We start from the raw sequence: 16,350 nt of genomic DNA, 5'->3' as shown, positions 1-16,350 counted from the left end.
TTGGAAGCATTCAGTCAGATTCATTTGCATATGAGTTATAATTCATTTTTTGGTTCTATTCTGGCATTGTGGTGTTCATTGTTAAGATTTTGCCCCCTACACATCACCCACTCACTATGTGATTAATTTTTCTTCTTCCTTTTTTTTTTAACCTCTGAATTTGGGAAACCTCAGCTCTTGACTTTTCCTTATTTTTCCAACACCCCCTGTACACACATACACACACACACACACCCCTTTTGTTTATTTATTTATTTTTTGAGACAGAATCTCACACTGTCACCTGGGTTGGAGTGCAATGGTGCGATCTCGGCTCACTGCAGCCTCTGCCTCCCAGGTTCAAGCGATTCTCCTGCCTCAACCTCCCAACTAGCTGGAATTACAGGGGCCCACCACCATGCCCGTCTAGTTTTTTGTATTTTTTAACAGAGACAGGGTTTCACTATGTTGGCCAGGCTGGTCTTGAACGCCTGACCTCGTGATCCACCCACCTCGGCCTCCCAAAGTGCTGGGATTACAGGCATGAGCCACTGCGCCCAGCCCTAACACACACCTTAAAAAAAAAAAAAACTAACATATTTTTCTTAACAAGTGATTCCTCATTTGCGATACCCATAAATCTGTATATAAATATTGGTAAATCTTCCGTGAAACACATATACGCAGTTCAGAAAGTCTCTCTAATACCTCTTTTTCAGAATGCTTCGTGTGTACTCCTGAGGTGTTTTAGGAGCTTTGTACTTTGCTAGGTAGGGAGTTCTTTAGGGCGAAATTGTTAGAAATTTTTCGTCTTGGTTAAGCCAAAGTCATTTTCCAATTGTACTTCTTAGGTGCATTTTGTTAAACACATGAAGACCACTTGTCTGTTAACTTCTGGATGTAGATCAAACAGCCTCACTTCTTTGAACCATTCCACGCTCAACATGATTTTGAATTCTCTCAGTCTGATTCTCCTTTACACACATTTTGACTTGATGTTTCCTTTCTTAAAATATGAAGCTCACACTTGAATATAATAATCCACATATGATCAGATAATCTCTTATTAAAATTTGTTACTAATATTTGTATTTTCCCTTATGTTTATAGAGTTCTTTTATAAAAGTATCTTGTAGGGTAGTTATCTCCATTTGATAAATGAGAAGCAGGGTGGTTATCATTTGTGATTTGCCTAAGGTCATACAATTGCTAATTTAGACATTGTACATCTATTTATATGGTCTTAATGTTACTTTTTTAGGCGTTCCATTACCCAGTTGCCATACCAAGTGTCATAAGCCTATTAAGCAAAACCACTAGACCTTTTCCCATACATGCTAATGGTTAGATCTTCTCCATTCTGCCCTTTACGAATGCATTTTTAAAAATCTAATTATCTGTTAAATTGTATGTGTTTGGATTTGGTATTGTTAGAATGTATCCTGTTTATATATCCCCATCTTACAAGTTTGTGTTATGAAAGAACTATGTGATTATAAAATGATAGATGCATGTTATTAATAACACCATTAGTAACATTTGTCAAAGAATGTAAGAGTTTTGAGAATAGTTGTAGTTTCCGCTATTCTGTCATCTGTAGAATTGGCTTTCCACTTGCATATTTAAATGAACTTTGTGGGTTTTGTTAAGCATAATAAAAAGCATGGGGTCAAATATAAGCCAAGAGTATTACAGAGACTTTTAGGCTGACTCAGTATCTCATATTCTGTGTAGATTCATCTAAACACTGCTGTTCCCCATGCTATACTTTACCATGTTATCCCAAAAGGGAACCATCAGCAAATTTTACCAGAAACTGCTGAATTCAAGACATATTCCAGATATATTATACTTCTGACATGCTAGGAAGCCTATCCAAAGAATAAATTACTTTGATAGAATTTGTTCTTTATGAAAATTCATTTTGACTCTCATTGATAACTTTATTCCATTTTTGGGGAAAATTGAGCAATCAGTGGGGTGGGAACAGAGCTAACTACAAACTCTTTGAGTTTAGACGGGCAACAGAAGGGGAAAGGAAGTGGGCCGTGGAATATATAAGGACTTTTCCAATGGAAAACAATTGTTAGTAGAACCTCTATGACTACTTGTTCAATTTCAGAATTAAACTTCCTGTATATTTTAGGTGGAACAAGCTGAGTTCTAGTCGAAATGCTACACATTATTTCCCATGAAAAATACCCCCAAACACAAGCAGACAGAACAGTGATTGATAAACCCATCATATTCATTTCTAAAGAAATCATCAAGCCCCAAATGTTTTAGAATTTTCTGAAAAACTAATTCTAGACTGGGCATGGTGGCTCAGGCCTGTAATCCTAGCACTTTGGGAGGCAAAGCAGGCAGATCAGGAGTTTGAGACCAGTCTGGTCAACCAAGGTGAAACCCCGTCTCTACTAAAAATACAAAAAATAAAATTAGCTGGGTGTGGGGGCATGTGCCTCTAATCCCAGCTACTCAGGAGGCTGAGGCAGGAGAATCGCTGGAACCTGGGAGGCGGAGATTGCAGTGGGCCGAGATCGAACCATTGTACTCCAGCCTGGGTGACAGAGCAAGGCTTGGTTTCAAAAAATAAAAATAAAAAAATAATAATTCTAAGCATGTTGCTTCTAGAGTCCGCCTTTCCTCCATTTCTGGTACTTTTTTAACAGCGGTTTTGTGCGCTTACCTGTGAAGATTAAGAGCCTGGGATAAAACTCATTTTCAGCCTAAAGATTTAAACTCATTTGAATTGAGTAGATGCTTTTGTGATGTCTTTGCATCTCTCCTGACTTAACAGTTCCCTTCTTCACATTACTTAATCTGTCCTTTTGGTTAGAAGATCATGCTCTTATCTAAAGACAGAAGGAAGCAAAATGAATATGGAACTACATTGCCCTGCCTTTTCTCCTGTCTTAATATGGCATCAGGCTGAGCAGTGGCCTTTCCTGATATTCCCCTTATTCCAAACATAGCTTTGTCTTGCTTTCAGCATTTTTCACTTTCCCCAGATCATTGTGTATTCTCACTTTAATCCATAAGAATTATACTTTTATATACAAGTAGGTTATATACCTCTACCCATCTTTTCTTTCTTTTCAAATCTAATCCCATCAGATTCTCCCTGTGTAACAACCAACTTCTTTAGATTTCCTCTAATTTTCTTTTCCTTATAGATTTATTTATTATTACATAGTCAAAATGTCATGTTTTAGCATCTTCTGTGGCCTGTGAATCACTGCTCTCTATAACCATGGGACCACTCCCACCCATCCTTTTCCCTATCTTTTTTGGATAGTTGTTTTCTTAAAAAACCTGGAAGCAAGCTGGGTACGGTGGCTCACGCCTGTAATCCCAGCACTTTGGGAGGCTGAGGCGGGTGGATCATGAGGTCAGGCGTTCGAGACCAGCCTGACTAACACGGCAAAACCCTGTCTCTACTAAAAATACAAAAATTAGCCAGGCGTGGTGGTGCATGCCTGTAATCCCAGCTACTTGGGAGGCTGAGGTAGGAGAATCGCTTGAACCCGGGAGGCGGAGGTTGCAGTGAGCTGAGGTTGCACCACTGCACTCCAGCCTGGGCGACGGAGCGAGACTCCATCTCAAAAAAAAAAAAAAAAAAAAACCCTGGAAGCCAATGTTCAGGGTTATATGTTTAGGAAACATAAAGTACCTGCTGAAGTTCAGGTTCAGGCATTATTTACTACATAGAAATGATTAAATCAAGGTCCTTTTCCTAGAGGAGCTCAAAGTCTAGTTGTAAAAAGTGAACATGTAAACAAATGATTGTAATACACTGTGGTATTTGCAAAATAGCGAGGATGCTTGCCATCTAAGAACTCAAGTATAATTATTCTCATTCCCTGCTTTTGTAAATCCCAAAATTCTTGTCACATCCTCCTAGGGTTTCTGTTGTTTTTGCAGTAGCCAACCAGTTCTTCATCGGTCAGAATTAAGTCCAGAATAAAAGTTGTCTTCCTTATTTTCACCTTGGAAAAGAGAGATCGTCAGCAAGGAATGTTTTGTCAGATTTATTTTCTTCTAGCCGATTTAGACTTCAAAGATGTTAGGGTGGTTGACACCCTCCATGTCTCTGCAATTTTGTCATTTGTTTTGGGAAAGTAGTGTTGGGTGAATATTCTGGTGATCTGTGTATCGTCTCCTTATTTTACGTTCCCTTGACCATCTTTGGAACTCCTCACAGGGCTTTGTTCATGGTCACTGCTCAGTTTTGTGCTCACTTAAATGCTTCCCTCCAGGCTGCTGCTTTGACGTTTTACAGATCTTTTAAATGAATCTTTTTTGTCCCTTGCCTTCATTTAGCGTTGCTTACATATTCTGGTTCAGGTCTCATCTGATCCAGTCTGTGATGCTTCTAAGGGTGTATGTATCTTTTGTATTAAAATTTGTTTACTTTTTCCTCTTTTTTTATATAACTTTGCACATAAATATTTTTGTTTTGTTTCTTAGATTCCGATTCCTTAGGTCCTTCAAAAAGCAGCCATCTAGATTCTTCTTGTTCTCATTAATCTGATTCTCCTTCAAGACAGATTTATAGATCCTTCTAGGAACATTTTAGAAGAGAATAATACACATTATGCAAAACACATCTACTTATATTTTGAAATGTTCCCACTGTATTTTCTTATTTGCTGCCTGTGGCCTGTGCATCCCTGTGTTCTCTATGGGATGTCCTTTCCCTCTTCCACATCAGCTGCTTTTCCTCTGATGTTTTCTTATTCGTCGTTTATCCTATATGTAGAATGGAAGAATTATTCACTTCTTTCTTTATGCCCCACAGGTCTTTGCTCATACTAGAATAGCATTTATTATCCCATGTTATAGTTATTTAAACACGTTTGTCCTTCCCTTCTAATTAGCCCCATAAGTCCTGCCAGGACACAGACTGGTTGGTAGTATGTTTGATGGCAAGAACAAATGCTTTGGAGTCAGACTGATTTTAATTGCTGACTGCAACACTAACTCTATAACCTGGGACAAATTCTTCTTGGAACTACAGCGCCTACTCAAGTCTCCTCATTTGTAAAATGAACCTACTACTTAACCTCATTGGATTGTTGATACTAAAGTAATTTGAGGACATAAAGTGTATAGTGAGTGAAGGAATAGTGGCTGGAGTAGAAAAATGGGTAGAATATATCTTAGAGACTTTTGTTTAATATCTTGTACACATAATACTAGAATATTTGTTTTTAATAAAACATTCCTTTAAACAGTTTTGATGCATTGTACTTTTTAAAAGTGTATTTGCTTGTGTTTTGGCATCTGAAATGCTATTAAAAACATATCATCTTAGTGGCTCATTTTCTTCAGTTTACATGCAGAGAAGCCTCTTGGACCCCAAAACTTAACTTACTCCTCCTGCATTCAGAAAGCTCTGCATCTTTTTGGAGAGAACCATCTGTTCACAGCATTATATAGATATGAATTAAACAGATTTTGTTGGGGAAAGTCACTTTCCAGCTCTTCTCAAGTCAGACCCTCAAGTCTGTGGATATCTTGATGCATGTAACATTTCTAAAACACTGAGCTACATGCTGAAGAATGTACAGGATGTCCCCATCAGGCTTTTCAGCGGAGTTGTGAGAAGGTGAAGTATGAGTACATGGAAGGGTGGACAGTAACTGCAGTTGATGGCACAGCACAGTGTGCTGCCAGATGAGTGGTTCAGACCCTAAGTGCTGTCTGGTGGAAGAGAAGAGACTTTGACTTTTGGAAGATTGAATAAAAACTACTTGAAGAGAACAAGAAAGCATTCTAGGCAAGGAGAATGGAGGGAATAAAGTTTAGAAAGCACAAGTCGTATGTAGTGGATCTGGATTTTTCTGTTTATGTCATTTCTGCTTCTTTCTACTAGTATAAACAAATTTTGCCTTTTTTGTTGTTGTTTTGGCTGTTACTTTGTTCAGGTTCTTTGTTTCTGCTCAGAACTCTCTTTTTCATTTGGGTTCTTAAGATTTTCCACTTAATCCAAACTCTACTTTCAGATCTATTAAACCCTTAAGATTTTGTCTGTGACCTAGTGCAGTATTGGTCTGTCTTGCTTTATAATAAACATAGTTCTAGAAATTTGAGTGTAAACTATTTAACTAGAATAACGTTTTTCATAAACTGATTTTATAATGTCTGTCTGTAACAATTCATTTACTGAGAAGTCATTTTCTCTGCATATTTTAGTTAATAAATTGGAAAGATTTTTGTGACTGCCCTGATGTACAGTATGCTTATATTATGAAGGCTTTCTTTTAAATTTCAATATGGCAAATTTTGTCTGCTCTTTGAAGTTTAGTTCAGCATAAATCATTTATATTTGAGTCACTTAGAGATTCATTGTTGAGGTCTGAGGAAGTTGAGACTTTGTTCAAATCAAATACTGATGAAGATGCACTCCATCCCAAAACTGGGACGAGATCATCTGTAAGAGGGAGGGCTGTGGGGGCAGGAGCTAGGACAGGTTGTTCCCTATATCTTTCTAAAAATGCACAAAGATTTGGAAGTCTAACTGGCAAAGAGTTAATCATAGTAGGAACCAGGTTTCTGTTGTGTAGCCACTTGCACCAAGAAAGATTTGTTTAAGTAACCTAACCACTGGAGCATGTGGTTTTGAACTGTAAAGGACAAGAGTGAAGATGGAAGACAAAAGCTTTTTAGAAAAAATCAGGTTGTATTGAGCCTTTGGGTAATGACCATTAAATATGGCTCACAAACTGAAGTGCAGAATAAACACTTTTAGGTGTATTTTGTGACGGGGTCTGTCAGTGAGAGACGTCCTCGCTGAGGATAAATGCACCCTGTAGGGGTGTATTTATTGTTCAATGAGAAGACCTTGAGGAGGTGGCACCAAAAATAAAATAGAGGCAAGAATTCCAAGAAGGCACAATATCCTGATTTGATGGCACAAAAATATATTCGTGGAAACATATCTACTGGAATTGTCTTGTTTGGGGGCTTGTTTTGCGTGTGTTTTATCTCAATATGTTGTCACTATGCAGAGGTCTTCTATGTCTTTACCCTTTTAGCAGCAGATCTTACTTTTCAAATTAAATTTTACATGGTGCCCTACGTAAACTACATGAAATCAAGGTGGGAAGGAAGGATGCCTTGTCCTGGTACCCTGCCCCCTCAACTTCCATTCTTTCAGGTGAAGCTTTTATGCCAGCTGGAAAAACTCATTGGCTTATTGCCAGTGACAGGTTACTGTTATGAGCAGGTTTGCCCACATTTTGCTATTTATAGTTTTACATTTCATAATAATTAACATATTGCAGTTAACCTGGAGAACAGAAAGGAGGGATAACCACTCTGTATGCTATTAATGCTAACGGTGTGTGCTTGCCCAAGCAGTGTTCTGTGAAAGGTCTGATGTCAGAATTCATTCTGAAATATAGTCTATAAGATAGTCATTGTTTAAAATGCCTTTCTGTGTACTTCCTAGTAAACAGTTGGACTAGTACAGTGTTATGTAGAAATACTAAAGATAGTTTCAACCTGTTGTGAGATTTTCAGGTTTGGCGTGGGAAGAGGGGGAAAGCTATGTAGTAACTAAAATGGCAACTCCACGAATGCTACTGTTCTTCACCCACCAACACGTTCCCATACGTGTCCCAACTGGCCTGTCTTTTTACTGAACTTATGTAGCTTATTTTAATCATATACCACCCTGGGCATTTCTTCTGTTGCTTTTTCAGATGTAGTTGTTGAACTTTTCGTGTATTTTCATTGTCCCACTGTCTATACTTTTAGCCCCTTAAAAACAGAGGTCATGATTTAAGTGCTTTTATGTTCCACACACACTGTAGGCACTCAGTAAAGAGTTGCTTTGATTTTTAGCTTGGCGGTCTTAATATACGCATTTTATACTGATTTTTTAAACTTGTTGTTGCTAAAAACTAGATTTGTCAACTTGTTTAGTGCATCATGATCGGCTTACTATGGATTCTGCTACCTTGACCAGCAAAGTAGCAGAATTTTAACTATAATTTCTTCTTTAATAAGAGGTTTTCTGAGGCAGGCAAACGAAGTATACTGATACTTCTTACACAGTAGAATATGAAAGTGTGGCACATGGCGTCTTGAAAGTACTTTAAATTGTGTGCCTTTGAGTTCTACACTGAAAAAGAACTACTACCAACAACTTGACCCCCTTTCCTGCCCTCGGATTGTTTAGAACTGAAAATAGTGTTTTGTTGTACATCTATGCCATAAAGTAAAATTTTTTAACATCAGAAAACATCTAAATATATTATCAATTCTTTAAGAATAAACACTCCTTCCCTGATGTATTACACTATTACTAATTACTTTAAAAATAAAATTAGTATTGTTTTTAATATAAAATGTTTGGTAACTTGATTTTTATTATACTTTGCTTGCTCTTTTCACATCTTATGGTAAGTTTAAAGTACTTTCTGGTATCTTTGTAATGTTTTAGCGATGAGAAGGCTCAATATTAGATTGACTTCACAGTACCGCTGAGAATGATGGGCGCTATTCCTAAGTTCCTAAAAGGAGACTTGTACACAGGGCTAGTTCCTGGCAGTAAGAAATACTCTGCCTTAGCTTCTTGGAAAGTTTATATCCATTCAGTATTGACCACCAGTGGAGCATTTGTTGTTAGGCATTTAGCAAGTAATAAATGTGCTCCAAATTGCATTTCCTTCTCTTACTTTTATCCTTATGTGAGAGAGTAAGGCAGGTGTTATTTTTACTTATGAATTAGGAGTCCTGGGATATACATGGCTAAATTATATTGACAGCCAGTTGTAGAGATGCCTTATACAACCTATCTACAATGTTTTCTATATGAAACCTACTGACTTATACACGTTGAATTGTACTCCAGTGTGAAGTCCTGTATAAATAAAAGAAAATGAACTTGCATCAAGTTGAGTCAGTGGTCAAAGTCCTGGTACTATTCAAAAGGAAAATGTGCAGTCAAGTGAGATCATTTAAGAGCCCTAGAAGCAAAGGAATTGACTTCGTTTGTGTCAGTGGTTCTGGTTCTCAACTGGATGCAATTTTGCTTCCCTAGAAGACATTTGCAATGTCTAAAGACAATTTTGGCTATCAAAACTGGGGAGCTGGTACCCCTAGCCTCTAGTGGGTAGAGGCCGGCAATGCTGCTTACCCTCCCACAGTGCTCAGGACAGCGCTCCACAACAGAGAATTATGTAGTTCAAACTGTCAGTAGTGATGAGGTTGATAAACCCTGCTGTGTGTGTTTCAAAGAATGGAATTGCCAGAAGCCCTTGCAGCCAAGACAAATTTGGGTCATTGGGAGGGAATGGGGAGTCAAGGACGTGACTTCAGGTATGGCTGGACTGAGATGAGCTATTTTGATGGGGTTAGGATTAAGCTGATTTCCTTTCTCTCACCTTTTCTTTGTGCCAACACTTGGCATAGCAATAGTGGAAAAAACAGTGAAATAAACTTCTTTTCTTCTAAGCTAGATGGAATATGGTCCTATTCCAAGAGCTAAAAGCATCATTCTACTTCCCTGTAACACTTGCAGCTTTACTGTAAGCCACACACCCATGCTGTCAGGCTCCCAAAATGTCAAGGCACATGATGTTTTGGGGGGAGGAGGGGTGTAAAGATTGTTGCATTATAAACTAGCTAATTTATTTCCCAAGGTATCCTGTAATCATAGTGCACCTGGGAGGATCTAAATTTCTCACTGTTTCTGCATCATGTGCCATATGTGAATTTCTTTGGCTAACATACTCTTGCTTGATTTGATTAGTCTACAATTACAGGAACAAATGTCCCTTAAAACAAACTTTTTTAAGAGTAGTTTTAGGTTCTCAGCAAAACGGAGTGGGAAGTACAGAGAGTTCTCATATAACCCCTCTGCCTTTATTGTCTTTTGACTTTATTACTGATTTTCAAATAAGATTTATGTAAATACAAGTGTTATTCTGTTAATGCAAAATTAAATGTTCCTCAGTTTCATTGCTCACTAAATGGTAAAGCAAAAGTTAGGAGCAGATTGGTCTGACTTATGGGATATTCTCTCTCTCCCTAGTCAGTAGAAGAGGGAGGATCATCATTTGCATGGACTTCTTAGGGACGTTAGCCACTCGGTGTAAGAGCATTTATCCTCCTGAACATTTGTGTTTCTCTCTTGCCTCCTTTCAATCATGGATCTTCCCCTGGACTTTCCCTTTAATATTTGACCCTTTAAAAAATTAATAGTCTGTACAGAGTAGATCAAGAGAGAGTAAGCTTGCTTGCTTTTTTTTTTTTTTTTTTTTTTTGTCAGGGTTCAGGTTCAGGTTCTCAATAACAAATTTTGTGAACTTGGGCAAATTATTCCTGAGTCTGTTTCTTTATCTAGTAAATGCAGATTATTTATCCACCTCTGCCTACCTCTCAGGGCTGTTGTGAAGATCAAATGAAATAATTGACTATTAGAGTGCCTTGTAAACCATACAACTCAATACAAATGTAAAATAATATGCAAATATAAGAAATGTGAGGTTTAGTAAATTACATCACACGCAAACAAGCGTGTCTTCTCATGTTTGATGCTATTCATAAATAGACCCAGAAAACTGTAGGGCTCCAGGATTCGGGCTGTGAATGATCGGTCGAACTGTTGGAGTAGGGCAGGCAGACTGTGTTGGACATTATTCCATCTAAAAGGTGTCAGCTCCTGCCTCCTTGGCCTTAGTGACTAAATGGAAATACATTCTTTTCAAATTCAAAAGCCTGTTCATTACTGCTTTTCTCTTCTGAAACACATTGCCAGTTTTATAATCAAGAAGGACTTAATTATTTTTCTTTTTCTATTGCTTATGTTTATTCTTCATAAAATGACTTTTCTTCCATTTGATGGGCTGAGAAATAAGCTCCTATATTGGACTTTGCAGACTTGGCTTTTTTATAGCGTAAATCAGCTCAGCTGGCTAAATGCCTCACTAACTGAAACTTCATAATGTAGCTGGAACTAAATTGTGCTCTGGAGCATTGAGTCTTTAAACTGGATTATTGATTTACAAACCCATAATGGTGAAGAGGCTATAGAGAGACAAGAAGCTCCCTCTCCTGATCCTTGAGCAGGTTTTTCCTCACTTACTTCAGGGGCTCTGAGCTCACGAGCAAAATCCTAATGAAGTTTATCTTGCTAGGACAACCCATTTTAAATGCTCAATAAAGAAAGAATAATTCTTCTCCCGCTTAACCACTAAAGAACAACATATGTTTCTAACGTAGCTTTTTATTTTTTTTTTTATCTTTCATTTTTTTGTTGGTAAATCTCCCAGACAACAGCAGTTCTGTAGAGAGTTTAAATATGAAGGAATGGCAGGACGGGCTAAGGGCACTTCTACCCAACATTAACATCAACTTTGGTGGACTGCCCAATTCTTCTTCCCCCTCCAACGCCAACCACAGTGCACCAACCTCCAACACTGCCACCACCGACAGCCTGAGTTGGGACAGCCCTGGCAGCTGGACAGACCCAGCCATCATCACAGGTAACTTTCTCACTCCCTTCAGCTCCACTGACTGCCAACAGTTTGGTTTTTAGCACAGATAAAATAAAAACCAAGATCTCTTCAACATAAGCTTCTTTTCACAAAGCTGCAAGTGTGGAGTGGCTTGTTTCGTTCTCAGGGGTCATACAAGTCTCATTTAACCTGTCAGCCTAGTTGTGTATTAATAAGAAGGCATTTGGTGCCTAGGTTGCTTCTTCTGGTTTAAGTAGGTGTTAACTTCTAGCAACATGTGTATTTTGTAGGCCTCAAAGTACAAAAGGATCTGACTTACTCTTCTTATAAGGAACATACTCCACTTTTTGTTATAAAGCTCTCTATTATAAGGCTGTCTTGTTACGCATCCCTGTCAGAGGAAGAAAAGCACAATTGGGAAATGCCGTCATGCAGTTCTGGGGAATGGTATTTTGCAGCTGTGCCTCTGTGACAGTGGGGGACTAAGTCTAGTTCAAGAGGAGGCATGGGTTTGTGTGACAATAAGTCTTAGTTGTTGGGGGAGGATCAAAGGAACAGAAGGTTTAAAAGGTCTCATGTGGAAGGAGTTTAAAATTGTAATCTCTTCTGTGTTTCCTTTTGGTTTTGTTTTCTAAATTTGTTTAATGACCTTATTCTTTCCACACAAACTCACCATTTTCCCTCTTTTTTCTTTTCTTTCCTTAGGTATTCCAGCATCTTCAGGAAACAGTTTAGACTCTCTTCAAGATGACAATCCTCCACACTGGCTAAAATCCCTTCAGGCCCTCACAGAGATGGACGGCCCCAGCGCTGCTCCATCACAGACCCACCACAGCGCCCCCTTCAGCACACAGATCCCGCTGCACAGAGCCAGTTGGAATCCCTACCCTCCTCCTTCAAACCCTTCCAGCTTCCACTCCCCACCCCCAGGCTTTCAGACGGCCTTCAGACCCCCCAGCAAAACCCCCACAGATTTACTACAGAGTTCAACACTGGACCGCCATTAGGCAAAGAGGAGCAACCATTAGAAAATGCAGGATTTGTCCCACTCTGTTTTCTCCCTCTCAGCCCACCACCCACAGCTCCCTTCTCATCTCTTATGTTCTGAAGAATCCAGTACCTGATCAATTTTTTTTCTCCCTACCCCCAGATGCAATGCGATCACAGGGTCATTACCATCTCTTTATTAATTGTAAAAGTTTTTGTTGATCCAGCATTTGAGTGACACTGTTGAATGTTTCTAAAAATGCCTTTTTAAGGAGAGAAAAAAAAATCAAAGGGCAGTCTCAATACTTAGAAAATTATTGTTTGTCTGTTGCGCATAATAATGACATAATCTGCTTAGCAGAAAATGGCGATTAATCTATAGGAAAGGTCAAGTAAATGCATTATCAACTGCAGAAGTTTGAAAACCAGGTTCATTTACGTGAGATTGCTAAATGCATGGGGGAAAACAGTGGTCCTAGCATCCATCTTGTATTCAGCTTATCATTATTGCAGGGAAAATGCTTTTAATTTAAATTAATTTTTAATTATTTTGGCAAGTTGATGGCAAGGACTTGATTGTGTCGTTAAGCAAAAGAATGTATTGGAAGTTGATGGAAAGACAAATTCATCTGTAATAGTAACTGGCTGATTGCTAAAGAGTTTATAAGGAGGTGAGAAGTAATTTTTTTAAAGGAGAAAATTTTTTTGGCTTTAGATTTAAAGTAAATTGAAATGTTTTAAAGAAAAAAAGTATTCACAGATTTAATACCTATTAATAATATAAGAGCTGAAATGTAAGTGATTTCTTCAGTCCTTCTCCTCTGTCAGAATCTTTTTTCTTTTACCGTAAATTCACCTGACGAGGGCACTCTGAGATAGCACTGTTCTGGGGCCATCTGATCACCATCAGGAGCAAATCTCTGACCTCCTTGCCTGCAGCTTTTACTTAACCCTGTAGTTTCTGGACGTTTGTGCAGTATTGAAAAGACAGGAGAAAAGAAAACAAAAACCTGGTTATAACCTGACGCTAAAACTAAAAACAAGGAAATGTACCTCTTTCTTCAGAATTAAAACTAAAATCTTAAATAAAACAGAAAACTTGATGATGACACTTGGGTTGTTCTTGTTTTTGTTTTTCCATTTTGTTGCATGTGAGTTTGAAAGATTTTGTGACAAGTAGCCATCAGATGTTTCCATTTGATTTTACATCTTCAACAATAGGGAGGGAGGATGGCTTAGAAGAATAAAGTGGAGGATAAACAACCATTTTATTGTCAGTCAGTGTCATCCTTGAAGTTCAGCCCATCTTGTCCTCAAGAACCCTCTTCCAGTGGCTTTTAGTAGAAGATTCCTCTTTCTGCTATTGTATTATGCAGGCCAAGCCTTCCCAACTGAGAAGCCTCATGTGCCAGTAATGGTGAGGTTATTGACATGCTGAGATGTTGATTCTCTTTAGGGACACCTGGCGGGAGCAGCAGCCACTATGTCACACAAGTGGCACCACTTTGTGCATGCCGTGATGGGAAAGAGATCGGGAAACTCTGATGTAGATGATCCACAGACACATCTTTTATGACTGACCATTTTAGGAAGTACCTGATGATGGGGCGATGATCACACCACTGACCAAAAGAGGGTAGGGGATAAAAGTTACCTGTTCCCCAACAGGACAGCAGGATCTGTGTGGTTTGTATGTCTTGTCTTGGGCTGCATTCAGAAGCCCAAAGCAGGAACTGGCATATTTTCAGCCATGTCCATTAAGGGAAGCTTTGTCGGATCAACTAGATAGATAGAGATTATACGTTCTGTGTTTTCAGGTGGGTTTTTTTCATCCTTACCTATACGCTGTACTTTAATTTGTTAAAAAAAAGTTTCCACACAAGTTTTAGAAACTTAAACATGGTATTCTCAAATAAATGTCACCACAAATAGATGGTGACCAAGTGGATAGTAAATTGTTTTGTAAAATTAACAAAATTTCCCTGGGTAAGTGGAGAGGACTAGAAATGACAGGCTCTCTTTGCCCTTGAACTTTGCTTCAGTCTCCTAAACCTTCACATTGTACTGCAAAATGATGGACCAATGCACAAATAATATTCAGATGCCAGTAAATTGTAATCAAGGCTTTTTGCGGGGTGGGGAGGGAGTCCTGAGATGGGCATATCAATAAAAATGTTGCTTTTTCTGTAAAAGGAGGGAACTTCCACCTTATAAGGCTGTGCTGTAATTGTGTGTATGTTTAATCGGTCATACAGAAGTTTATAGAAAGCATGACTTTACAAAAAGTATGAGGAATAAAAATAATAATGATCTGTGTGCCTACCACCGAGGTTAAAAATAGAGGCCGGGTGCAGTGGCTCACACCGGTAATCTCAGCACTTTGGGAGGCCGAGGCAGGCGGATCACCTTAGGTCAGGAGTTCGAGACCAGAACTCCTGGCTAACATGGTGAAACCCCGTTTCTACTAGAAAAAAAACAAAAAAATTAGCCCGGCATGGTGGCTCACACCTGTAATTCCAGCTACTCTGGAGGCTGCGGCAGGAGAATCGCTTGAACCCGAGAGGCAGAGGTTGCAGTGAGCCTCTCAAGATCGTGCCATTGCACTCCAGCTTGGGCAACAAGAGCATGACTCCGTCTCAAAAAAAAAAAAAAAGAACCTCAGTATCTTAAAAGCCCGCTATTTGCCCTCTCCAATTAGACCATTTTCTTTCCACCTCATCTACAAATTTTAGTTTAATTTCTGTGTTAATCTTCAAGAGTTTTGTCAGCTGTGTATCTATCCTTGAATAATATATTGTTTAGTTTTAAAAAGCTGAGTAATAAACCCAAGCCTAACTGTGGAAGGAAAGGGCAATGTTGTCAGTATTAGATTAAGGCTTTTAGGAGAACGTAAACTAAACAGCTTCTAGGGCACAGTTTGGCTTTAGCATCTCTGATCGTTTATGAAAGCGTCTTCTGAGAAGTGCAGTGGCCAAGGTTATGCGTGAGTCCTGGAAAACAGGGCTTGCCAGTTGGGGTAGGTCTTGTCATGTAAGCACAGTCCCGGTTGCCTGGCAGAAATATGGTCTGCAGGATCAGTCTGCTGTCCGTTTCCTGTGTCAAAGCTCACCATGGCTTTTCGTCAGTCCTCTGGAGTAGATCACAGACACTTCGTGAATTAAGTGTCTTAACCCTTTGGGGTGAGGGGTGGGGTTTAAAACAAGTGTCAGCTGATTAATTCATCAGGGCTTGGCAGGGAGAACAGAAAGTTCATTAGGCTTGGTCCAAATCAGAAAGTACAGAAAGCAGCCTGAACCAAACTGACTTAGGCAGCCTGTTGGTATAATAGCAGTGGGAATCTTGGTACTGACAGCTTTCATGGATCACAATACTCAGATCTGGTACGCAGCAGTCATTTCTAATATTTCCCTTTGTTCTCTCTCCTTTCTTGGACCTTCTTCCTATATTCCTAAATCCCATACCGTAGTTTTTTTGTTTGTTTGTTTTTCCTAAATCTTATTTTGCTGGAGTGACACCCTCCAGTATTTCTTAAGGAAAGGTACGTGGGAGATAAATATTTTAGTAATTAGCTTGTCTGAAATAATATTTAATTCTACTTCTGAGTTGATAGTTTGGTAGATACAAGATTCTATATATTTCCCTGCAGAAATTTGAAAGCTTATTACCTTCTTGCTACCAGTTTTGTTGTTGGACAATCCAAAGATGCTCTTATCCTCTATATGTAATCTTTCTCCCTCTCTGGAAGCTTGTAGCAAGTTTGTCTTCCGTGTTCTGGGACTCCACAGTGATCTGCCTTGGTGTGGGTCTATTTTATTTATTTATTTATTTATTTATTTATTTATTTATTTATTTATTTATTTATTGAGACGGAGTCTCGCTCTGTCGCCCAGGCTGGAGTGCAGTGGCCTGGCTA

The 16,350-nt window shown here is 38.8% G+C and overlaps 1 protein-coding gene across 4 annotated transcripts in view; it reads left to right on the top strand.

The window, feature by feature from the left end:
- Positions 1 to 13,546, top strand: part of CNOT4 (CCR4-NOT transcription complex subunit 4) — a 140,257-nt gene extending 126,711 nt beyond the window's left edge. For 2 of the 4 annotated variants that reach the window (XM_007983021.3, XM_007983020.3), the window contains exons 11-12: positions 11,265 to 11,477; positions 12,156 to 13,546. In XM_007983021.3, the coding sequence (XP_007981212.1) occupies positions 11,265 to 11,477; positions 12,156 to 12,457 (515 nt within the window). In that variant the 3' untranslated portion in view covers positions 12,458 to 13,546. The remainder of the gene's footprint in view (positions 1 to 11,264; positions 11,478 to 12,155) is intronic. The other 2 variants (XM_007983023.3, XM_007983022.3) reach the window with 1 other exon arrangement.
- The last annotated feature ends 2,804 nt before the right edge of the window (positions 13,547 to 16,350 follow it).

This window comes from Chlorocebus sabaeus, chromosome 21 (genome assembly GCF_047675955.1).
Source record: "Chlorocebus sabaeus isolate Y175 chromosome 21, mChlSab1.0.hap1, whole genome shotgun sequence".
NCBI classification, from domain to species: Eukaryota; Metazoa; Chordata; class Mammalia; order Primates; family Cercopithecidae; genus Chlorocebus; species Chlorocebus sabaeus.
The sequence above is the reverse complement of the archived record's forward strand: the minus strand, read 5'-3'. Positions and strand labels throughout refer to the sequence as shown.